This window comes from Thunnus albacares, chromosome 11 (genome assembly GCF_914725855.1).
Source record: "Thunnus albacares chromosome 11, fThuAlb1.1, whole genome shotgun sequence".
Classification (NCBI taxonomy): Eukaryota; Metazoa; Chordata; class Actinopteri; order Scombriformes; family Scombridae; genus Thunnus; species Thunnus albacares.
Window position 1 is genome coordinate 27,596,478 of NC_058116.1, and position 24,133 is coordinate 27,620,610.

The following is a 24,133-nucleotide window of genomic DNA, read 5'->3' on the forward strand; positions in this document are numbered from 1 at the left end:
GTGGGCAGGGCATCTCTTTTCAAAAATACAAATTCATTCATACAGTATGTATTACTGCATAACAATGATTGCTAGCTTTAAAATAAAATAAATACAGTGAAGTAAAAAGTACAATATTTTCCTCTGAAATGTACTGGTGTAGAATAAAATGGATAGTAACTCAAAATTAAGTGCACATTTTACTTTCCACCTCATGATTTAGATGACAAAATGACAAAACTATAGCTGAGAAAGCTCAACATACTGCAGCTTAGGAAAACACAAGCAAATAGACAAAAGACAAGCAAAGAAAAACATTTTCACCACTGTGATAAAACATGACTCATATTTATAAGAGTAAAAAACACAACATGCAAATTGATGAACATATTCACCAATTTGACAACATCAGCATTAAGAAACGCACTGCAAATACAGATAACACAAGGAAATAGAAAAACGCCAAAAACTGCTCAACTCTGGAGGCCAAACTAATGGTTCCTTTTTCACACGACGCTTTGAATTTTCATTGTAGCAAGCACCGGTGTTACATTAACGATAAAACTTTATTAATCCCCAGATGGGATGCACAATAACAAAAGATACACAAGTACAAAACAGCTCACAACAAACATATTCCCACAACAACAATAACACTAACACATTCCAAGAGGACATTGGTCCAGATCCTATCCACTAAGAAAAACAAAAACAATGTAAGATAATACAGTCAATCAATGAATCAATAAAAAGCCAACCATACGTCATGCACTTAAAAATCCAAGGCATTCTGAGTCTTGAGGTTTAAAAGCAGCCATGTAGTGTCACTGACAAGTAGTTAACTTCTGCTTATTGTGACTCTGATAAAACTTATGTTCTGTACGACTTACAGCGTTTCTCTGTTTGCTTGTGTTTTCTGTATTCGCAGCTCATTTCTTTGAGCCGCATATGTGTTGTCAAATTACATATTACATATACAAAGAACATATGTGTTCTCAAAGTGGCTCTAATCAATGTTTTTATAATAACATGTATGAAATGACAATCAGTAATGGGTTGGTCATGGCTCGTAGTGATGGACCTACAGAGAATTATCAGATCCCCTCGGCTTTACGGAGCTTTATAGCGAGTTTCAGTTCATTGTTTAGCTGCAACTTCACTGTTTTGGTTCACTCTCAACACTCTCATAGCAAAGTTTTCGGTTTTAAGCTGTTTTCAGAGGAAAAAGCTCTAAAAACCCACCAGCTCAGCACTTAACTGCAAACAACATGGTGGAGTGTATATTGGACACACATTAACCAAGTGGGAGGACTGTGGATTTTGGCCCCGTTTACTAACATTGTAAGTGCATTATGACGATATCTTCAAATGGCCAGTATGAACAGGAGGAATGATTATAGCAAGAAAAACCTATTTCAATGTTCATTTGGACACTTGAGTGTCGTTTTAAGACAAACTTAAAAAAAATTAAAAACCCGTCCTTTACCAGCATTGCCATGACGAGCAAGCTGGTGAAGTTACCCAGCAGGAAAATGTCAGGTTCCACTGGGAAATTAATCCCATGGATGTGTGATAAAATACTGCATACACTCTGCCAAAATGTATTTATATTCTAGGGCAAAACCAGGTGGAACTATAGGAATTTACCTTCATCCAAGCCACATCTAAAGCAGAGAGGTGATGTAAAATGTTTAACTGAAGAACCTTGCGAATTCAGAGTAGATGTAACCCCGTCTCTGCGCAGGTCGCTCCATAACTTCTCGTCCAGATTTATTCCCAAATCTCTCTCCTATCTCGTCCTAGATTTCTCTGGTTCAGGCACAGAGGTGGACATGACAGAAGAGCTTTATACACTCTAGAAATAGTTGATCAGAGAGTCAAAGTTGTTAAAGATATGACATAGGGGGTAAGTTCCACAAAATGTACTCTAACAAAGTCTCTCAATTAGTTTCATCTATATTTAGATGTTCTGAATCATATCATGAAGTCAGAAAGAGAGAGAACATGCAATAAATATTACATGTAAAGAATTAAGCTATGACTCTTGTTATACACGCTAAAGAAATTGGTCTGAATCATCTATGTTTTGTGATGTAACAATCAAACTTACGCTGACCACTGCTCTCCCATTATATAACATTATTCAGTCCACATAAGAGACATTATTATTACAGCCTTTAATGTACTGTGAGAGCTGTTAATATTTCCCTCCATGACTGCCGCAAAGACAAACTCTCGGACATTTATTGCACTTTTCAATCACAATGACTCCAACGCACGAGAAAAACGAAGCTGGCGTGTGCTTACTTTGGGTCCTTTCAGAGAGGAAAGCACTCCAGTGTAAATAGTGTAATTACATGTCTTCCTTTTGGGTGGGAGGGAGGGTAAATTGGTATAATCAAGGCAGCAGTTCAGCCTCTGGCATTGATGTTAGAATGAATTAGGACAGGGCCTCACTGAGATTTTTGCCCCCTGGGTATTTAATGAATACATACTTCTCCCCCCAAATCACATCCTGCTGATATACTGGCGAGCCAGTCTTGTGACTGCATTGTACAACTCGCACTGGGAGATGAGTAGTGCAGGAAATTTGTAGGTATTTATACATCAAGCTGGTACACCAGAAGAATAAACAACCCAAATGACTTTTGTTACGTATTTTTGTCACTTTCAAACAGAGTATGTCTGTGTTAATCTGAAACCTATTTTTTTCTTGAGTTTCTACCTTCAATGTCTTAGTTTATGTACTACTGCTACAACTCCTTTAGATTATACTATTACATTTTGAATATTTATGCACATTTTAAGGTCTATATTTATATTCTGGGGCTCTACTGGAATATCTTTGCATGATTTACAGTTTAAAAAACTTATTTATTTTATACTGGCCCTTTATGCAGCCCCTCAGTTCAGCCTCTGTTTGAAACAGGCCGTTTTAGCTCCTGTCTCTTTAAGGCCCCCCTACCGATGAGCCCTCTCTGTTCTGATTGGTCAACTTTCAGGAAGCTGCCTCTCAGCTAACTTACAGCGGCTCTGGAGGCTACATAAACAAACAGTAGTATCAGGATTTCACTTCTTTTTCTTTTTCTTTACTCAAAATAGAAACTTCTCAAATACAACCGTACATGTTCGAGCAAAATCCGATCTGAAATATGCAACCTTAGCAACAACCTTAGCAACAAATGCTACTGAACGGACGGCCATTTGTAGGCATGCACAAACAATCTGATGTCAGTTGGAGGAGGAAGTAGAGGTAACTTTGTAAACAAAGTGTTCAGAGCAGGCTGAAGCCCTGGCTTTTGACCTGCAGGGATTATTTTTACATACATTCACCTCAAGTTTTGGATCTTTGACCACATTTAATATAGACATCTGACATCATAACAGTTTAAGATAAGTAAAAATCACAAAAAGCATCTTATGTCCCCTTTCAAAAAAGAGATATTTTACGTATTTAGTCCATTTCCCTTACTCTATTTTAATGCTCAGCTTTAGTCTGATGCAGTGGCCCACCACCTGGAGGTGGGAAACCTGCAAAGTGCTGTTACAGTAGGTGGTTTTGGGGGGTAATGAGTATTTTATGCTCTTTGTATGTACAAACCTGAAAACACATGGCCAGTAAATGTGGCAGGGGGATGTGTAAAACAAAACACATATACAACCGTATCTACAATAACATCTGTCACACAGTCTAAACACCAAGAAGACTCATAATTCATAAAAGACAGATTTGCTCATTCTGAATATGCACAGAAGCTAAAACAACAATGAATAAAATTAAATTACAAATACAGTGAGGTGATGAAATGGTCAAGGTCATCGAGCCTTCTTTGACAAAAAACCACTGTAGTGTATCTGATGGAGAAATATTCAGAAAAACAAAATGTACTCAAATTCACTAAGTCACTCAGCTAATTCAGGTCAGCGTTTGAGAAGGTTTTAATTTATCTGGTAAACATGGAAATTTTATGCATCCCTCTCTGCTTTCAGTCTATAAATAGTCCCTGGTCGAGATATTTTTAGCACACAGCTCTTTTTTATGCGTCCTTGATGTTGCAAAGGTTCTAACTCACTGAAATGCTGTTTCCATTCTGTCGTTTTCTGTCTCTAATCTGGATCTGCAGCAAAACAGTCAAACTCAGTCTTTGATGAAGAGCTATTTATTACAGATGTATTTATTTAAGGAATGATTCAGCTAATCACATGTCTCTCTCTCAGCTTCACCCTGCTGAACGTTCAAATTCGACTTAAACCGTACAAGATACTGCAGGTCAATACTTACATTAATAGTTTAAGAGTAAATTTATCAGTATTACATTGCACAATTGCAGCATTTTATATGTTATCTAGAGTTCTTCTTCTTGTCATTTTGGGAAAGCCCCTAAAACAGCATTTAAACCATCACCACCATCATCACCCAATCACCAATTAATTTGTACAATTAAAGCAAATATGCAAAGAAAAACTATCATAATATTAGCTATATCATAATAAATGAAATTACTTGTCTGGTGTGACAGTGACTTACAGTGGCAAACCCTCAGAGAAATCATCCAACTCTGCAGCAGCCCTACATACCTTTTTTCGGCTCTTTTACAGTAGCTTGTTGTTCTGCTTTTACGGCCAATGATTCACTATGAGCTACTCTCATCAGTCCGAGCAGGTCCGTTTGCAGTGAAAATAAACCTCAGATAAACTCATTGTGCACTACTACAACTAGCTGGTGAAGAAAGTCAAACACATAGCAAGATAAACATTTTCCTTTTGAGTTTGTTGGAGAGTGAATACATACATTTACTCGGTGACCACAACTCCCAAATTATTGCTACTTTTTCTCCATGTTAGTTGGATGTATAAATTGGCTTCTGTTTGCCAACATGTCAGCAATAACAATGCAATATGTGTGAATGTTTTGCATCTTTAAAGTCGCTGGGTAACACTTTACTTAAGTTCCCCTATTTAGTATTAGTAAGCACAACATAAACGTTTAATATATGGTTTATAACACGCTATAATGCAGTTATAAGCATATATTAGAACATATTTAGGTGTTTATAAATGTACAGTATCTGTCAGTGATTATAACTGCTCCTATGTAGACATATTTTATATTATTACAACTGTGTTTTACTATATTGTCATTCATTATCAATAATAATTCATAATAATTTCATTAAAAGGACACAAGGGTAAATTCTATATATGGTCACCTTTTTTATAAATCACTTCAACCAGACTAGAAACTGAAATATTGATAAATACAACAACTACAACCACCTTTACTTCTAATGACCTATTTACTCTTGTTAATTCCTCTTGATTATAGCAACAGAATACAGACAAACCCTCTATAGAGACACCAATTTGCTTAATGACAAAGTTTTTTTGTTTTTTCTTAGTATTATTATTATTTACTTTTTAAAAAATCCATCTTTTTCTATGTTAGTAGGGCTTAAAATCTCTCTTGTGTATCATATGCATTTGTACGGCTTCTCATGAAGAGAACTGTGTTTTCAAGGTTTCAGTTTTTAAAAACACATTAAAGACAGAGTTAAAACCGAAAAAGAAAAACACAGAAACAAGCTAACAGTTATGCTAACGTGCTAGCAGCAAACAGTCGCCTGTTTACTCATTCAGCACTAACAGAGCAACAATTATCATTCATTTGGAGTCATGTTTGTGTCCACCTAAGTCAATATTTAGTCTGTTTTAGCTCTAATTTGCTCTCAATCAACTTCTGAGAAAAATATCTGCCATTTGCTGACTGTTCAGTCTTTTTTGTGTACTTTAACAATAAGCTAAAAGAGGCTAATAAGCTAAACAACATCACAGCTGCAGAGTGTCATTCCACATTACAGTTATTTGATTCAACGTTAGTATCAAAAATATAGATTATTTCAAGCTTAAGAGCCCCTCTACACTTGTTTTTTTGGGAAAGGGAGGCATTACTCACTTCTTACTCACGTTTTCCTGACCACTATGGAGACTCAAGCGATAGCCCTCCCTGTCAAAACATTTCTTTAACCCTTAGGCTACTGCTGACCCCTTTTATGTGGCTGCACAATGCCCTCATCCAGTCTCCCAATCGAATGCATTAGACTAACTGCTTCAATGCACCAAACATGGAATAGATGCCGCATCAGACAATGGTTATCCCCCTGCCTTGAGCTACTGTACATCCATTCCTGTTTAAAGGCCTCTTTTTAGACGTCGAGGTCAAGTCAGCCGTGTCGCTACATACAATAATACTTTTCAGATGTCTTCTTTTCTTGACAATTGACCCCTAAGTGTAATGGCATGTTGAGGGGGTAATTTTTTTGGACAGTGCCTTGGTTCATTTGTAATTCACAGCTGTCATATTTGCGTCAGCTCTCTACTGAACCACTTCTCATATTAACTCTTTCAGCTGGAGTCTTTCTGTTCAGCTAATAAGCAACAGCATCACGCATGTTCTCTCATGATAACCAGACTGCTGGATGCTTTTTAAAATGTGTTTTTAGTTTAGTGTTGTAGGATTATTGCATTTTGCTGAGGCAGCTTTTAGTTTTGATGTTTTGAGCTGAGAGCAGCTAAAAATGTTGATATCATTCTTTTATTCTTTTTAACTTTTATTCAGAAAAGACAAACTGTATATAAACATTTATATGCAGTCCTGCATAAACAGGTGTTATATATCTACACACATACATATCTGTATTCACCCATGTGACCACATATATTCAACAAACATACTTCTACTTCACTCTGTCACCAATTTACCTGTTTAACTTTCCTACATATGCTCATTTCACACTCTGTTAGGAACTAAACTATATACATTAGAAACAAGGGAGCTTAATATTCTGCTATTCAACAAGAGGAAAGGAGCATAAAACATTGGTAGAGTCATATAAAGTCTGCTCACGTTGGAGTTATAATTCAGTACATTTATTCCAAATTTGATGAAATTTGTCTTTTGGATTCTCAAAGAGTACGTCAACTTTTCCATTTTAAATATGTCAAAAATAATTTTGTGCTACTCTTCTAATGTAAGTGGACTGTTAACTGGATTTAGCCAGTTAAGAGTGATCGATTTTTTTTACTTGCTGCCAAAAGGGCCTGCAGCAGCTTTATATCCCTCCAAACAAAACTAGACCCAGATAAAAGAGTCTCCAACTTTAGAGATATAAATTCAGTACTTAATGTTCTGTGAAGACCGTTCCAGTATTCGTGTTGATATTTTTAAATGTAAACTTAAAACCTCTTCTGGTTAGAATATTTTATGACCATTATTTATTTTATTTAATCATTTATTATATTGTGTTTATGTTGTAAAATGTTTTAACTGTCATTGTCTTGTATCGGTTTTACTTTATTATGCCTCCGTGCCAGCGACAGTCGAGGCCGTCCGTCCCGTTCTCGTGAACGCGATATCTCAGGAACATGTTGAGGGAATTTCTTCAAATTTGGTACAAACGTCCACTTGGACTCAAAGATGAACTGATTACAGTTTGGTGGTCAGAGGTTAAAGGTCAAGGTCACTGTGACCTCACAAAACACATTTTTGGCCATAACTCAAGAAGTCATACGCTAATTAATTATGCTAATTATTAAGTTTGACACAAATGTCTAATAGGATAAAATGATGAAGTGATGACATTTTATATCCAAAGGGTCAAAGGTCAACTTCACTGTGACATTGTAATATTCTGCAAAAACACTTTCTGACCATCATTCAACGCCATATCTCAGGAGCAGATGGGGAGATTGTGACCATATTTCTGCTGGCGGGTTGAAGATGTGTGTGAAGCCTCCAGAATTTGTCGCTTCTTTGCAGCAACATTCATATCTGAAGCATCGTAAACTGTCATGGCTACAACTTTGTGTTCTATCAGAATCTGATTTATTGGCCAAACATGTGAACACATACAGGGAAAATACACTTAATACCTTTTATTAAACGTCTTCACTACAAATATTATATGAGACTGGACAGACATGGATGAAAACTCCAACTTGACTGGTTGGCGGAGGCATAAAACCACAAGGCGGTATTTTTAGTTTTAGATCTTTTTTTTTTTACACTATATTTTTTATTATTATTTTCCATTTCATCAAACTGTAGATACTAAAAGCAACGCAGTCCACACATTTCATCATTCCCCCCATCCCAGGCCACAAACAAACAGACAGACAAACAACAACAGCGCTTCAATTATATACAGTGAGCCAAAATGATGTATTTACCAAAAATCCATTAAACAATATTTTTCATAACAAAACATCTACTTTTTTTTCATTGTGCATTTTCCAAATACAAGATAAAAAGTGACCAAAAATCACAGATTTTTATTATTATTCATCTTTTTTTCAGCTTTTCATCTTATTATCAGCTTGTCCGTCATCTGTAAAGCACTTTGAATTACATGAACTGTATGAAAGGTGCTATACAAGTAAAGTTTGATTGATTTATTGATTAGACCTCTGCTGCTACTATGTATGTAAATGATAACACATCTACACAGATACATTGTAGCCAGGCTAGATGAGATAAAGTCAAACAGCTTGCATTACAAAAGAGCACAAGACACTTGTTGGCGAAAAATGATTTTTTTGTGACCAGTGGACGGTCTGTAGCTCAGCTCTGGAGATGCTGTGTAGCATCAGTCTGAGGTGGAGCCATGTTTGACATGACTGTGACACATTTATACCCACAAACCAGACAAATCTGGTGCAGATTTGGATTCATGTTGTTGCTGGCTTAAACTGCAATAAGACATAAGAGCTGAACATTTGAAGCACTGGTGGCACCTTCTTTAAGATGTCAATCATGATGCTGTCAGATTATTGATGATAATATTTGATCCAGAAACAAGATTTGGACCACAGTATTCAGTCTCAGTCTTTACCTGCAGATTTACCATTTTTTTTAGATGTGAGGTGATTATTTAACAAAGGTATTAAATACATTTTAGAGGCACAGAAAACCTGTGGAGGTAAATCAGTAAAACCTACCAAAAATGTCTATGTTAATAAAATATATTGAACAAAATGAGTAAAAAGGCTGAGACATCTTTAAAGTGACGCGATTCAGGTCCTGAATTTCTAAAATTGTGAGCCGACTCACCAACGTACATATATGCAAATGTACAAGTATGAACCTGATAGGCAGCAGATACTGATAAGATTACCTTCAGCAGATTTACAATCTACTATAATAACAGTATATATTTAATCTTTACTCGGTTAAACAAACCCCCTGGAATTAAAAATGTCTTTTTGAAGTTTCCCGGCTAATTAAGCAGCATCCGAGCAGAAAAAGAAGTGAAATATAGATTTGCAGCTGAGAGGATGAAGTCAGTTTTCTCCACTTGCCGTCACAAGACATGCATGTCATTAATAAATGAAAGGAGAAAGCTTACTGACCTCAGTCTGACCTTTAGTCAAAGTGCCCGACCTCCTATCAAATGTCACCCACTACTGTTTTCTGTGGCGGAAGACTGCTGACGTGTCTAATCGACTTCTTTGAGGACACTGAATGAGAAAACTGAACTGAATGGACCAGACTGAGGTTAAATTTGTCTGAACTGGACTGATGAATTAAATTATTCATATTTATCTTTCCCATTATGAAGGAACAAAAAGCCTCCCCCCCCCCCATTATGTCCATCATTCAGACTAAAGCCAAATGCTTTCAGAAACCAACAGGACTTTAATAAATAATGTATTGAGGTCTTTTCTTCCTGTGCCATCCTAGCCTACTTTCGCAGTTACCTGTTGCTCACCATGATATCTCCCAGATCATACATTATTCATGGAGCTATTCTGCGTATTGAATGCATACAATATGGCATCAGTTCACCATCGTTTGAAAACTGTTTCTCTGCTTATGTGTCCAACGAGAAGGAGCAGGCACATGTGTGAGGAATAGAAATATCATCCACATGGTTGTAGTGATTTGTAATGTATTCATACAGAGACCACAACATACACACACACACACATATACACACATACAAAGCCCTGATGTTTGAGTGTGCAGTGCATCCTTACCCTGGCAGTTGCTGTGTGTATCCACGGAGACAGATGTCAGCAGAGGCGTCAGGCTGAGAGGTTTCCGCCGAGAGGTAGAGCATGCCTTGTCCGCATCACATTCACAGACCACCCGAGGAGCAGCGCAGAGCGAAGAGCCAGGACTCCACAATCTGGGTCATTGCCGCTGGAGCCATCCTTATGGGGAAGAAGGTAGCCGCGGAGGGGACTGCAGACGTCACAGGCCCACATGGATCCTAGCATCCAGCATCCACAGTCGCATCCTCCGTCCGCAGCTGCTTCGGATCCAGATGCAGTCAATTCCACTGAGACTCAGACGAGGGGAAAATCCATGAGATTCTCACATCCACACACGACGAGAGGAGCTTTCTGCTACGAGAATATAACCTTGTCTGCACGAAGCATCCCTGCACTGTCACTATTTCTCCTCCTCCTCCTCCTCCTCCTCCTCTCTGCCTCTGCCTAATTCACGGCTTTATCGCTCTATTTCTGTCTTTTCTCTGATGCTCACCCATGTTTCCACTTCGCTGCTCTCTCCCTCTCTCTCTCCCCCTCTAATTCTCAGCTGTGTCTCAGTGTTCTGCTCAACCCGTGCCCAGAGGATGTTGAACATGTGTTCAGGGTGGGGGTTGGGGACTGCTGACTTCATAGGTGGCACGCTTACTTCCCACACCGATAGGTTAGGAGAGGATAGCACTGTGCACTTGCATTTTTTTTTTTTTTTGGGCACAGCGGCAGCGTCTAACTGGCAGCTGCTTTTGTTAATATCTGCTTGGCCTCTTTTCTTGTAAATGTTCCTGTTTTTGAATCCTTGAGCAGCCTTAGATGAGATTAATTGTCACACTGGACTTCGAATCTGTGGGGCAGTGAAGTAGGAGAGGGAAGAGGGAGGTGATTTCTATATGTTGTGATGATAAGATCAGCTTAAACTGCCCTCTGCGGGACCAGCAGAGGGGTAAAAAAAAAAAAAAAACAACAAACCCTCTGCAGCACAAGAGTGTTCTTGTTCCAGCTTAACACTATTTCTTCTTTTTAGACAGACAAGAGAAACATCTCTACATTATACGACAGGAGCAGAGGGAAAAGAGAAGATATGGGAGGCAGTGAGTGTAGGAAAAAAATGGACAAACAGAGAGAAGGGGGGGGGGGGAGGAAAAGGGAGAGGGAGGGGAGGAGAACAGGGAAAGCAGCAAGACAGAAAGAAAGAGGAAGAGGGAGATAGAGAGAGAGAGAGAGAGAGAGAGAGAGAACAGAGAGCCTTGGAATATTTATAGAAAGCTGGAGACTGATGTAAAGAAATAAGCTCCTCTATTTCTGTGCTGTGACACTTGGTCGCATCTCGGATGATACGCTGTCAGGCGAAGTCATATCAAAGCAATCCTATCGTGCTTCTGCAGCAAGGATGCACATTAACCGCAGCAGCATGCAGGGAAAAGATACACATCTTTATTCCTTTATTCCAACATCAAACACATAAATGTATTCACCGTCATCGTCGTCATTCATTCATTCAGTGAATCTGCTGTTGAATGTTACCAAAGTGCAGTTAATTAATCAAGGAAATGATGGCCTTGTGACAATCATAAGACTGAGTCATATAACCAATGAGGTTATTCGGGAGGGAGAGGAAGGAGAGGAAGATAGGAGGGAGGGGATTTTGGGGAAATATGAAATTCACTTGTTTTATTTATAGTCTTGTTTATTTCCTGGGAGGTGACGTTGTCAAATTGAAAATCTGATGCAGCTTGCTGAGGGAAAACCAACAAAGCCAAAATGGATTTTATGAGCGAGATATGCAATCGGGGTTGCGAATTTAAAAACGTGCATGCATATGAGTGTGTGTGTGTGGGTGTGTGTGTGTGGAGACCAGGATACCTCTGGGTTTATGCTGTGACCTAGATTAGGCCTTGATGCTCTCAAGCCTGGCAGGCTGAGTGTGTGTGTGTGTGCGTGTGTGTCATCCATATAGAGTAAAGGCATGTGTGTCTATATGCAGAAAAGAGAGGAAGACAGCAGAGAGGAGAGAGAAAGGATACGTGTGTGTGTGTGAAAGAGAGAGTTGTATGTACAGTACGCATGAGATGAAGCTGCACAGCTGCGTCGCTTGTGTGACTAAGAGCCTCAGCTGGATCACATACAAAAGACTTATCCAAAGAAGCGCGCACACATTGATGAAAACTGCACAGATTCTGCCTCAAAGGGAAACCTTACATAACTGAAAATGCAGAAAAATGAAAAAAAAAAAAAAAAAATTACACAACATGATGAAAGGATAGTAAATTCAGACACTGACGCCAAAGCATACCAATCTCACTGGAAGATTTTGTGAATCATGCTAACTCAGTTGGTGTGCAAAGCTTAACAGATTAGCACCCACTCTCTGAATGTAGATTAGGCGGTTATTGGCTCTGGAATCAGTCGCTTCTTTTGCAAAATTAAACAGCTCTTATACATTTTTCAGTGGGGTTTTTTTTTTTTTTTTTTTTTAAACTTGTCTTTGTGCCACATCCATATAGTCCCAGTTATTAATAATGACTCAAATCCATACCTCCTCACTGCATGAATGTGCTGCTATTCAATGCATTATACTGGCCTTATGTAAGGAATGAGTGGAATCATCTCGCCCCAGTTCATTCCTGACCTGTCCTCTGGCCAAACTCTCCTCCATGTTAGCAAATGGTTAATCCTGTGCATCATGAGCGTACACCGTGTATAGGATTCATCAGAAAATATACTTAACTACATGGTAAACAGCTGAACTGGGTCATATTTAAAGTCGAATCAAAAATATTGGTTGAAACGCTGCCGGAGCGCTGAATGTTTCTAGAAGACTGATTAAAAATAGCCGTTTCACACACAGATGGTGACTCTCCCACAGAGTTAGGCATGGTGAAGTTGATGGTGGAAAATGATGGGAAAAGACTCATCAGCAGAGACTCATCAGTAAACACAAGTGTCCCATTTGCTCCAAACAGGAAATGACACACACACACACACACACATTAAAAAAGTGCTGCCGCAAACTTCTCTAGAGGACAATAATGTTGTGATTTATGGTTCTAGTCTCAGAATAAATCAGGGAATAAGAGCTCAGATCTCTTTTACTGCTGGTGTCAGATTAGGAAAGCAGGTGTTTTACATTAAAGAGGATGTACAGATAATTTTCCTTCAGTTTCACTCGATTCTACTCATGAAAAAAAAAACAGGATAAAGAAATTTAACTGATAAATCATTTATTGAATGAAATATTTCTATTAAAAAGGTCACCATACACATTCGCTCATAAAACATTCATCTATGTGAATGCAGTTTGTGATTAAGTATTAATAGTGATAGCAAAGAGCAGACATGAGGAAATCTATGTGTTAATCAAATAAATAAGTGAAATGAACTGAAAAATATCATTAAAAAGCTTATGGACCCATTAAAAACTGAATTATAAGTGCATTTCTAATGCTGTAAACAATCAAAGGAGCATTACACTGTTGACCAACAAGGTTTGGATCATCCACATACTGACATGGCCTCCCCCAAGACTAAAAATACAAGAACAAACATTAGCATGCCCGACTACTACTTTGTCCCTGTTTAGGACTGGAACATCCAGTGCCTGGGAGCCAAGATGCTGCTATAACTGATTTTAGATTAACAATAAACAGCTCAGTTCCTGCTCTTCTTTATTTGGTTTGGAGAGTTTACTCTCCAGCGACTCCAGCCAAGACGTGTTACCTGAGATAGCATTATGTTTTCCAAACACGTCAGTTTATTCTCATCCTCGTTTGTTAAAGTGGAATACTGTTTGAATGTATGAACAATAAAACGAAAATCCCAACATGATTCTGTTAGAACGAGTAACATTTTAACTACGTTTTCATTTAAAATACTGTAGTAAAACACTAGAGCTAACAGGCCAAACCCTGTGATACACTAACAATTATAATTGCTCTTTATTTCCATGTTTTCTATCTGCCTCATCAACCGGCGGCCATGTTGACTTTTTTCCTGGGACATGTAGCTTTAGCTTCAGTAGCATTAGATTAGCAAGATATAATGTATGTAACCACTATGTGTACGTTTAGTTTTCTCATTTTAAAATTAGTTTTCAGTCAGCTCACCGAGTTAGCGTTAGCTTATTAGCAAATTCTAGCTAGCTACAGCTGATGAAGTCTGCTAGTGACAGACGTCATTTTAACGGTTATCAGCTAGAAATGAGAAGCCTACTTTTCACACTTCTATGTGAAATTGCTGTATATTTTGAGTAGTAAATCTGCCACTGTTACTGTAAACTGCATACATGCAGCGCTAGAATGAAAAACTTGACAGGCTTAGTCTATTCTTATGGTAATTAAAATATCACAAATAGCTGTTTGTTTGTGGCGTCACTGGTTTTTGGATTAGTTTTCACATATGGATCCTGCGCTGCTCTTTCCAGAACTCAGCGATCCCTTGAGACAGTGCGAACTCTGCCAGACCCCTGCACTGGTGGGGGGTGAACCCCACCAGCGCGGTGCCCTTCGTGCCGACTCCGTGCCTCCCCGCCAGCTCCGACACCCTCGCCGTGATGAGAGATGCCGGAGCGTGGTAGTACATCTGACCGCCGATGCTGAAAGACGGCCACGGTTCGCCGGCAGTCATGTGACTAGGCGGAGGCGCCTTCACGCTTTCCACATTACAGGCGATTTCCACAGTGCCCTCGTGTGGTAAAGCCAGCACCTGCACCCCCGGCAGGCCCCCCGGGGTCGACTCTCTGATGGCTGTGGCGATGCTGCGTCCCATGGCGATATCCTGGGTGTCGATGGTGACATTGCAGTTCATGACGTATGGACTGGCCCCAACACCTGCAAGAAATGAGCCAATCAGAGCTTGTTAGACCTTTCTTTGGTTTTCTTTGTGAGTCCCAGTGCACCTTAAAAGAGTACTCCACTGATTTAGCATTGCACTCCTAAAAGATATGATCTTTTTATTCCACACATTCTTCTTCCTTGACAAAACCTGGCGCCTACATTACCCACAATGCAACTCGGCCGCTGACAGTTTGGTCAAAGATATTACACATTGAAGTCTGTTTACGGGGAGTACTGCACCTATCCTTTTAAGGTGAGACAGTTTTTTGAAATGATTCAGGGTGGATTTTTCCTTTAAAAGGTCAAAGAAGAGGAAAGTCTGTGTTCAGCTGTAAAAAAAACATAGCTTTTAAATACAGAGACAAAGTCACCTGCATTGTATCAACCTGGAAACTCTAACCTTCCTTACAGGTTTAAACATTACTTCCCTACAGAAACATGTCTCGCATATGAGGTCATCAGACTCACACTCCCCTCCCTCACAGACATTTACAACTCAGGTCAGAGAGAGAGTGGGTAAGATAACGTCTGACCCCTTTCACCCCTTCAAATCCCTCTTCTAAAAGTTCCCCTCTCAGAGCAAAACAGCCCCAAGAACCAGGACCACCCGCCACCTCCACAGCTTCTTTAACACGACCAGTTCACCCCATCTCATTCAAATTCATGTGTATACTGTGTCTTCACATGTCTTTTTCTAATTGTTAACTGTACGTAAAGTACTTTGCAAAGGTTTACGACACTTGTTTATATTCTTATCCATTATGCAACACCATCATGGAGGCGTCTGATTGGTCCCAAATTTATTCTGCAGCCTGACAACGACCCCAAACATCCAGCCAGAGTCATAGAGAACTATCTTCACCTACAGGAAGTACAATGCAACAGATGGTATAACTCCCACAGAGCCTCCTTCTTACTTTATGTTTATTGCACTTTCTGTCGACATCTGGACCACATTAAATTCCTTCTACTTGCTACTTGGTGAATAAATCCGAATCTGATTTTGATATACATGTCAGCCCACTCTTTCTGCCAGCTGAGGCTCACCTGTGAGGCCGAATCGTTTCTGTGGCAGAGGTCCCACGTCGGGCCTGATTGCCTGCAAGTCTGCGGTCTTCTTGAACCAGCCCATCTCCTTCCTCCTCTGCGCCAGCCCCCTCTGAAGGGGGGAGTCTGCCCAGCCAAACAGGAAGGCACTGGTGCCCTGGACCCGCTCTGTAAGTCCCTGAGCCACAGCTGAACAAGGCAGGCATGTTGGGTTAACCAGCAAATGGAGCAAACGTCATCACATGTGCACAATTTCAGAAACACGAGAGCAGTAAGAGCGTGACAGACAAAACACACCTGAGGTGATGAAAATCAGACATGAACACATGGACGGCTTATTACACGCATGCATAAATAGAAATGCTTGTTAACGAGTTTTCCAATTATGATTCTCCAAACACAGCACACAGATTGGAGCGCAGACTTCCGGCATACAGAGCCGCATGCTGGATTACTGCTCATTATTAGCAAGACACATGGCTGCTAAACCAGCTGTGAATGTGTGAAAATAATCAACAGCACAAGAAGAAGAAGGAGATAATGTGTCATCATCAGCCTCTGGACACATTCCTATAGACACTATAGATGAGCTCAGTATAGAAGGTACAACGTTAAGGTCGCAGTGAAACCACGAGAGCAACTTCATTCATTTCCTCTGGCAGCAGCTGGATTAACCTCCTATAGGCTCCCAATGACCTCCACTATACATGTTAGTACCCAGGACCTGATATTATTAGTTGGTTAGATGATTAGTCAACTGACAGAAAATTAATTGGCAACAATTTTAATTTGTTGATTGTTTAAAAAAAAATGTTCTGTGCTGCATTACTGCTGCCTGTAGTACAGACTAGTACTGTTCCTTCTTTACTGCATTTTATTACCTGTTTTATATGTAAATACATGTGTTTCTGTTTGTGCATATATAATGTATGTGCATGTAATATTATTTTTGATTCACATTATCACATTAATCTATTGTTTTATTTATTTATTTATTTATTCTAAGGACCCCAGGACGAGTAGCTGTTGCACTGGTTGCACGTGGGGATCCATGTTATATACACGTGTGCATCTATGGCGGCTTTATGTCAAGTTCAAATCAAAGTAGCTTAACGTAGATTAAAGGAAATTATTTATATGAATTCAAAGTATCAAAACAACACACGGTATTAAAAGATAATCGACAAACTTAGAAGCCTGCGGTTTGTCGCATCAGGTTTAATTAACCTCTTGCCGCTCCGCATGTAAACTAACTACGTCATTGGCTGGTCTCGGCCAATCAACTACGACCAAATTATGCTCATAAAACGGCTTCGACAGTGAATATCTGCAAGTTGTCCATCACAGTAAACTCAACATGTTTGGGGTTTTTGACTGCTGGTCATCTGAATATGTTCAGTTGGGCTTCAGGGAATCATTTTTAGCATTTTTCACAATTTTCTGACATTTCATACACTGATCAATCTCTTGATTATTAAAGAAAATAACTGTCAGACTAATGATAATGAAAATAAGTGCTGCTCACCATATTACAGACACATTTTATTACCTGTTTTATATGTAAATACATGTATTTATGTTTGTGCATATATATATATATATGTGTGCATGCAAATTTATTTTTTACTTACTTTTGATTCACATTATCACATGAAATAATTCTATTTATTATTATTATTATTATTTATTTTCTAAGGGTGTCAGGAAGAGCAGCTGTTGTGCTGGTAACAGCTAACAGGGATCCAAATAAATAAATAAATAAATAAATACAGTCACTGATACCAGCCTCTAAAGGTGAATATTTGCTCGTTCTCTGTTATAGTAAACTCAACATCATCTTCATCTTCATCATCTTTGGCTTTTTCACTGCTGGTCATCTGAATATGTTAATTTGGTCTTTGGCCTTTTTTTTCACTATTTTCTAATCGATTATTAAACAAAATAATTGTCAGACATATTGATGGTTGGTTGCAGCCTTCTAGTGCTCCGATGATGCAGTAATACTACTTTCTCCCAGGTTTTCTGTGTGCATTAAACACAACTTTATAACAAATGAGCTCAATATAAACTAAAACAATGAATGAATCACACAGGATGGAGGACCTGTAATAGTTTAGATGGTATTTAAATAGTGTGATTAATTTAATTATTTAGACTCAAATGATTTGGAGTAAACCTGAGCTTTTGTTGCCTGCTTTGCAACAAATCATTCACATATTAGTTTAGTTTTTGATACGTTCTAGATATCTGTTGTATAAAAGCCAAAAACATTCACAGGCCCTGATGATCGCAGCTGCCTGGTGCAAAACAAAGAATTACAATTCCAAGTCACATCTGATGCACTTTCCTGTCTCGGAGCCCAACCCCCATCCTGCCTGCAAACAACCAACGTTAATTTAGTTTGAGCCATAAAGAGTCGAAACATGTTCGTCTCTGTCAGGTGCTGCTCTGAATACAAAACAAGACACACAAGCGACGACTGTGACCTGAAAGCTGATATATTGAATCAACTCAGACAAACAATATTCCTACACACACACACACACACACACACACACATCTCACCCCGAGCCTCTTCAGCACACTCCTCCGCTCCCACCTCCTCCCCCAGGGGGTAGATGGGTATGAGGTCGACAGCGCCCATACACGGATGGACCCCGGTGTGAGTGCGCATGTCGAACAGCCCGCAGGCTTTCTCACATGCAGACAGCACCGCCTCCCCTGCGATACATCAAACAATACATCACGCATACTGTCAGAGTAAAGCCTGAGTGTGTGCTGAGTGGGAAATAAAAACTTTTTTTTTTTTAATCTCAAAAAAGTACAAATCCAAAGTTGTTGACTGAAGTTACTTTTGTGTTTAAAGGTCGGCATAACAAGCTTTATAACAGACTGCAGAAAAAAGACTTTAGTTGGTTTATTTGCTTTGTTGAGCTGCTTTATTTAAGTATCCGTCTCCTTTTTCATGTGTTTATGTATGTAGAAAAAATTAATTTGTATATACAGACTGGAAAAATAAACTCTTAATTTTGTGTTTAATCAAAAGAATTCCTGATCCGACTCTGGAAAAACTGAGCTCAATACAAAATAAAGATAAAAGTTTCAGTCATGTTGTGCATATTAAGCTGATTTCTACACATTATATTAACATAAACTCTTATAATCTTATATTTGCACATCTGTGAACCCGTCACATCTAACATGTTACATTAATGCACATCTTGTATTATTATTATTTGCACATTATGTATAATGTTATTGTATAATATGAACATTTGCACATTTCATTCATTACATTCTCTTCAATTTAAACTGCTCTTAACACTTAGAATACATTTACATATTTTAATGTTAATTTCTATTTCATATTATTTATGATTACCTGATTTTTATGTATATTTTGACTGTTATGCAACACAACACCGAAGCAAATCCCTCGTATGTGCAAACCTACTTTGCAACAAACCTGATTTCTTTGTCTTTCGGTGTCAGTTTACGACATACTGCTGTAAACTAGTCTGTATTCTCAGAAGGTCGTGTTTCAAATAAGCGTTCAATGGGATAAACTTTTCTGGGATCTTTGCACATAAAAAAAAAAAAAAAAATGTTCTTCCTGGAAGTTTTTGTGTTTAAATCCCTGACAAAGCTTATTAAAGGATTTCTTTCCTCTCAGAAGATCAGAAAGCAGAGGACACTGAAGCTGAATCTCTGCTACAGCAGAGTATCTGACTCTGTTCTTCCCTCAGGAGAAGAAAGAAAAGTCAAGTCAGTTTTATTTATACAGCAACAAATCACAACAGAAGTTATCTCAGGGCATTTTTCATATAGAGCAGGTCTAGACTGTACTCTTTAATCTACAGAGACCCGACGTTCCCCCTGTGAGCAAGCAGCTGGTGAAAATGAACATAAAACTTCCATCACGATGAGGTTTCAGCGAAAAAACGTTACCAGAACTTACCGATTGAGTCGATGCTGGACACGATGGTGATGACAGAACGGTTGTAGTCGTGGTCATTGAAGATGTTGAGCACTGTGGTCGCCTCTCGTCTGACACCTGATGTGTGATGATTATGAAAAAGGAGAAAAATTCAAATGTTTAAGATGCGTAGTTTGAGTCCTCTCAGTTAACTGCTGTAGAGGCTTTACGGTGACATCACTAAACTCACAGGAACCACATCTGCGACTCTGTAAACTGTCTTTTATATCGTCTTTAGTGTTCATCTGTGTAACAAGTAGCAGTGAAGCTCCACAAGAATCAGCTCATCAGTTATCATCTCATGATCAGGGCCCAAATTTATCAAAGAATTACACTTAAATATACTATAAATAGAGAAAAAGACACATTTATCAAGTGACTCGCATCTACTTACAGTAAAGTATAAAAGTAACTTTTAAAAGCATCTCGCAGGTGATCACATGAGGGAATAGCCAATCAGAGAGAAGGGTTGACCCTACATCTGCCATATTGTACATTATTTTTAAAAAATCCTTAGAGTTTATTCAGTGGTGTGTTATTCTGCAAGAACACATAATTATATATTTTTTAAAAGTTAATTTCATTTGTGTGAAATCTTTAAAACCTCCAGGGATAATTAACATGTGAAATTAACAACAATCTAATATATTTATAATGTATAAACATATAAACAGGGATGAAATGATAGGAAACTGGCTGAAAAGACATCCTGCTGTTAGTGGACGAGGTACGTCAGAGAAATCATATAATAAGGAAGTAATAATAAGAAATATAATATAATTAAATAATAAGGTTAATAAAGTTTGGTGCCACACTGACAAAAGCAGAAAACGAAGAGGCTCAGAAAGTGATGTGTAAACAAAATCAATGCAGATTTATTCTTGTTGTTGGTTTGCTTCCTTGATAAATGCCAAAAATAAGAAAACATCCAATTAAATGTTTAAATGTAAATAAGTCTAAAACCGCTCTATTCTTAATTATCCTGCTTCATTGATGTTTTATTCATCACGGCCAATGATATTTAGTACAATCACACGGAAAACAGAGGTGTGTTTGTCTGTTTCTGTTCTGCAGTCATCATCTATAATCTACTCTGAACCAACTGAACAAACCTCTGCAGCATCTCTGACATGTTTAAATCAAAAGAAGTTTGATAATTATGGCCATTTTTTGGCATTAATTATCCACAGACTCATTTGGAATTGAAGCTGTGATATCCTAAATATTTTAAGAATCAGAAATTTATAGCAAACATGTACATGTGCACTTCAGAGCTACTTAAACAGATGTAAACGGTTTGTTTGCATCAGTCCAGTAAAGCTTCTCATACGTCTCTTACTGCAGTATAACATCAGACTTGCCTGCAGGGTCATATAAGGCGGATTTGGCCACAGTCTCCACCAGGTCTTTCCTGCGAGCCTCGGACACGTTGAGGAGACAAGCCACCAGTCGTCTTCCCAGGGAGGTGGAGGCCATGTTTCTGCAACAGCAGTAATAAGTCTTACATGATTGAAATGTGAATTGACAAGACTTCAGAGTTGTTGCTAGGATAATGAATTAGTAAACCCAAGTATATGAATATCAGTGTTAAAGGAGCCATGCGGAGTTTTCTTGTAAACAAACAAAGGTTAAGTTTTAATCATTACTAAAACACCTTGTTATGCATCTTTGAGGTCTAACAAACATGTTGGCTGCATTTCCTTTCTCATAATACATTTGCCAACTGACCAACTTAGTTTATTATAATGTATGACAAAGAAAAGCATCAAATTCTCTCATTTGAGAAGCTGGAACTTGTGGAATTTTTGGTATTTTTTGCTATAACAAAACATAAATAATTATTCCATCATCACAATAGTGATGATTGAAGCATTTAATTTTCTGGCCATCGATTAATTGACTAATTGTTGCAGCTCTATTTTAAACCCTGTATTGTTTACATCCATGTTTGCTAGCTTGCAGTCTTCTTCTTCTCTGCCTTCGCTGGCAAGTTGCTGTGTTTCTTGGTGCATTACAGCCACCTGTGAGATCGCTGGAATAGTGTGAACCAATTAGCAGGACTGTGTATCATGTCACCTGCGAAACGGGGTCACGTTCATTAAACAACTGCTTCATATCCTCCTACAGGTCAGAAACTCCACGTGGTACCTTTAACATTTCACATGTCTATGAGTTGTTAACAGCTCCACCAAATAGTGATTTTTCCCTCTAAACCTCTCACATGCTTTCATTTCAATAAATGTTCAAATGATCCAATATTTCACCAAAAATCAAAGATTAGAGAAAAAGTCAAAAAACTCAAAACATATTTGTGTATCAGAACTTTGTTTTTTCTTCTTTCCTCTCCCATTAATCAACTCATGACCCCTCAGATTTATCTACTGACCCTTTGGAGGGGCCAGACCCCTAGGTTGGGAACCACTGGACTAAACTAGCTAACTGTATATAAAGTGGTTGAAACTAGCTCCACCTCCAGCAGCTACAACAGTAACATGCTGCTCTAACACTGATGCTTCACTATTAATAATCTAATGATGTCATATATAATAATATATCAGTCAGAGGGACCAAACCACTACTTTTACTGCAATACTTTAACTACATCAAGCTCATAATACTTATGTTCCTTTACTGTAGTAGGATTTTTCATGCATGCATGAGTATTTTTACATTACTGTATTAGTACTTTTACTTAAGTAAAGGATCTGAATACTTCTTCCACCACTGATTGCTTCCATACTAACAATAAACTGATGAATGCCAACATTTAATGTAAAATGATGATTGTCTTCATCATGATGTCATGTATAGACAGTTTGTGGAGCTGCTCTACAATGAAGTAACAAAATACTTGCTCTTTCTTGAAAAATATAAGTCATGGTACCCCAGGAGCAGCTCCAGAAAATATACAAATGACATGACAACATCTCCACATGGTGTGATCTGTGAGGTGCGTTTGAGAGTCTAGATTACCTTTCAGTAGTTGAGAAGTGTCTCCTGAATCTGACAGTTTATAGTTTTTATAGAGAGGAGCAGCGCAGCCTGTATGTGAAATGTTAAAGCAGTGTTGAGTGTTGCTCCATATCAGTGCTGGTGGTCTGTACAGTTACAGAACATGGTCAAAGTCCAACCTGGAGTCAACTAACTGCATTTATCTGTGGCATGCAAATCAAATGTGGTACCTAAAGCAAGAGTATCAGTCCTTAAAGCACAACATACTTGCGTTATATTGAATTAACTTTCAGCATTGACATGTGCAGTGTATTATCTGATGTCGTACCACGTGGATAATGCACAAGTCAGTGATTACAGAGCGTTACCAATACTATCATTGACTAATGTTAAGACGTGCACGTCCACATTCACGAAAACGTACACAAGTAGACTTTAGCATTTGTGGCTAAAGAGCTGAGACTTCACGTCAAGATGGTTCACCCCCATTTTGCTTAACCACTAAATATCTGCGTCTTTTTGGCCAAACTGTCTGAAAGGACGAGTTTTTAAAACAACAGTCAGGTGTCCAAATGAACTATGAAACATGTTTTTCTTCCTGTAATCATTCCTGCTGTTCATACTGACCATTAGAAGCTCCCTTCGTAATGCACTTACGATGTAAGTGATGGGAGACAAAACCCACAGTCCTCCTTCTGTGAAAAATGTATTTAAAAGTTTATCTGAAGCTAATATGAAGCTTCAGCGTCCAAATGAGTCAAATCAAGTAGATATCTTTCAACTTTACAGTCTTTTTAGTGCCAAAGTCCCTCTTTAACCCTCTTCCATCACAGCTCAACAGTGAAACACTGTCCGAGGAAACACAAAGAGGGAATTTTTTGCTAAAAAGACTGTAAATGTGTCAGATATCTACTTGATATGATTTATTCAGACTGTTGAAGCCTCATATAAGCTTCACATCAACTTTTAAATGACTGTGTGGAAACACTGTGGATTTTGGCCTCCATCACTTACATGGAAAGCACATTTGAAGGGGATCTTTTAATATCCAGTATGAACAGGAGGAATGATTACAGCGAGAAAAAAAAACCTCTTTCACTGTTCATATGGACACCTGACTGTTGTTTTAAGACTCAAAAAATTGTGAACCTATAATTTAATATGTCTGCAAGGTGTGATCATCTCAGATGTGATACAGGACATATTTTGTTTTGTTTTTTTGGTATTGTACTGACTTGCTTTTTTTAATTGTTCATAAGTTTGAGTCTTAATATATTCTTTGAACTGACATGAAAAAATTGTG

The 24,133-nt window shown here is 38.4% G+C and overlaps 2 protein-coding genes across 6 annotated transcripts in view; both read right to left on the reverse strand.

Annotated features, from left to right (window-relative positions):
- LOC122992653 (nck-associated protein 5-like) overlaps window positions 1-10,451 on the reverse strand; it is a 94,459-nt gene extending 84,008 nt beyond the window's left edge. The window contains exon 1 of one of the 2 annotated variants that reach the window (XM_044366514.1): window positions 10,012-10,451. The gene's annotated coding sequence lies outside the window, so the exon portion shown is untranslated. Of the gene's footprint in view, window positions 1-5,932; window positions 6,075-10,011 lie in introns of those variants that run through there. The other variant, XM_044366515.1, reaches the window with a different exon arrangement.
- A 2,669-nt stretch (window positions 10,452-13,120) lies between these two features.
- ftcdnl1 (formiminotransferase cyclodeaminase N-terminal like 1) lies at window positions 13,121-23,702 on the reverse strand. Of its 4 annotated transcripts, none has more exons than XM_044365079.1 (7): window positions 23,159-23,700; window positions 22,852-22,920; window positions 21,240-21,358; window positions 19,861-19,956; window positions 18,468-18,623; window positions 15,903-16,091; window positions 13,122-14,849 (listed from the first exon to the last, which is right to left on the reverse strand). In XM_044365079.1, the coding sequence occupies exons 3-7, from the start codon at window positions 21,352-21,354 to the stop codon at window positions 14,413-14,415; spliced, it is 993 nt and encodes a 330-aa protein (XP_044221014.1). In that variant the 5' UTR covers window positions 21,355-21,358; window positions 22,852-22,920; window positions 23,159-23,700; the 3' UTR covers window positions 13,122-14,412. The 4 variants fall into 4 exon arrangements, with proteins under 4 accessions (XP_044221016.1, XP_044221014.1, XP_044221013.1 ...); XM_044365078.1 differs by having other exon boundaries at window positions 23,098-23,700; XM_044365077.1 differs by having other exon boundaries at window positions 22,852-22,976; window positions 23,098-23,700.
- Window positions 23,703-24,133: the final 431 nt, after the last annotated feature.

Excerpts from the sequence above, each read along its gene's own strand:
- ftcdnl1 (XM_044365081.1), bottom strand. The coding sequence starts at position 21,354 with ATGGCCTCCACCTCCCTGGGAAGACGACTGGTGGCTTGTCTCCTCAAC. Across the intron at positions 18,624-19,860 it reads GTCCAGCATCGACTCAATCG|GGGAGGCGGTGCTGTCTGCA; the intron begins GTAAGTTCTGGT and ends GATGTATCGCAG. Across the intron at positions 14,850-15,902 it reads GAAACGATTCGGCCTCACAG|GTGTTGGGGCCAGTCCATAC; the intron begins GTGAGCCTCAGC and ends CATTTCTTGCAG.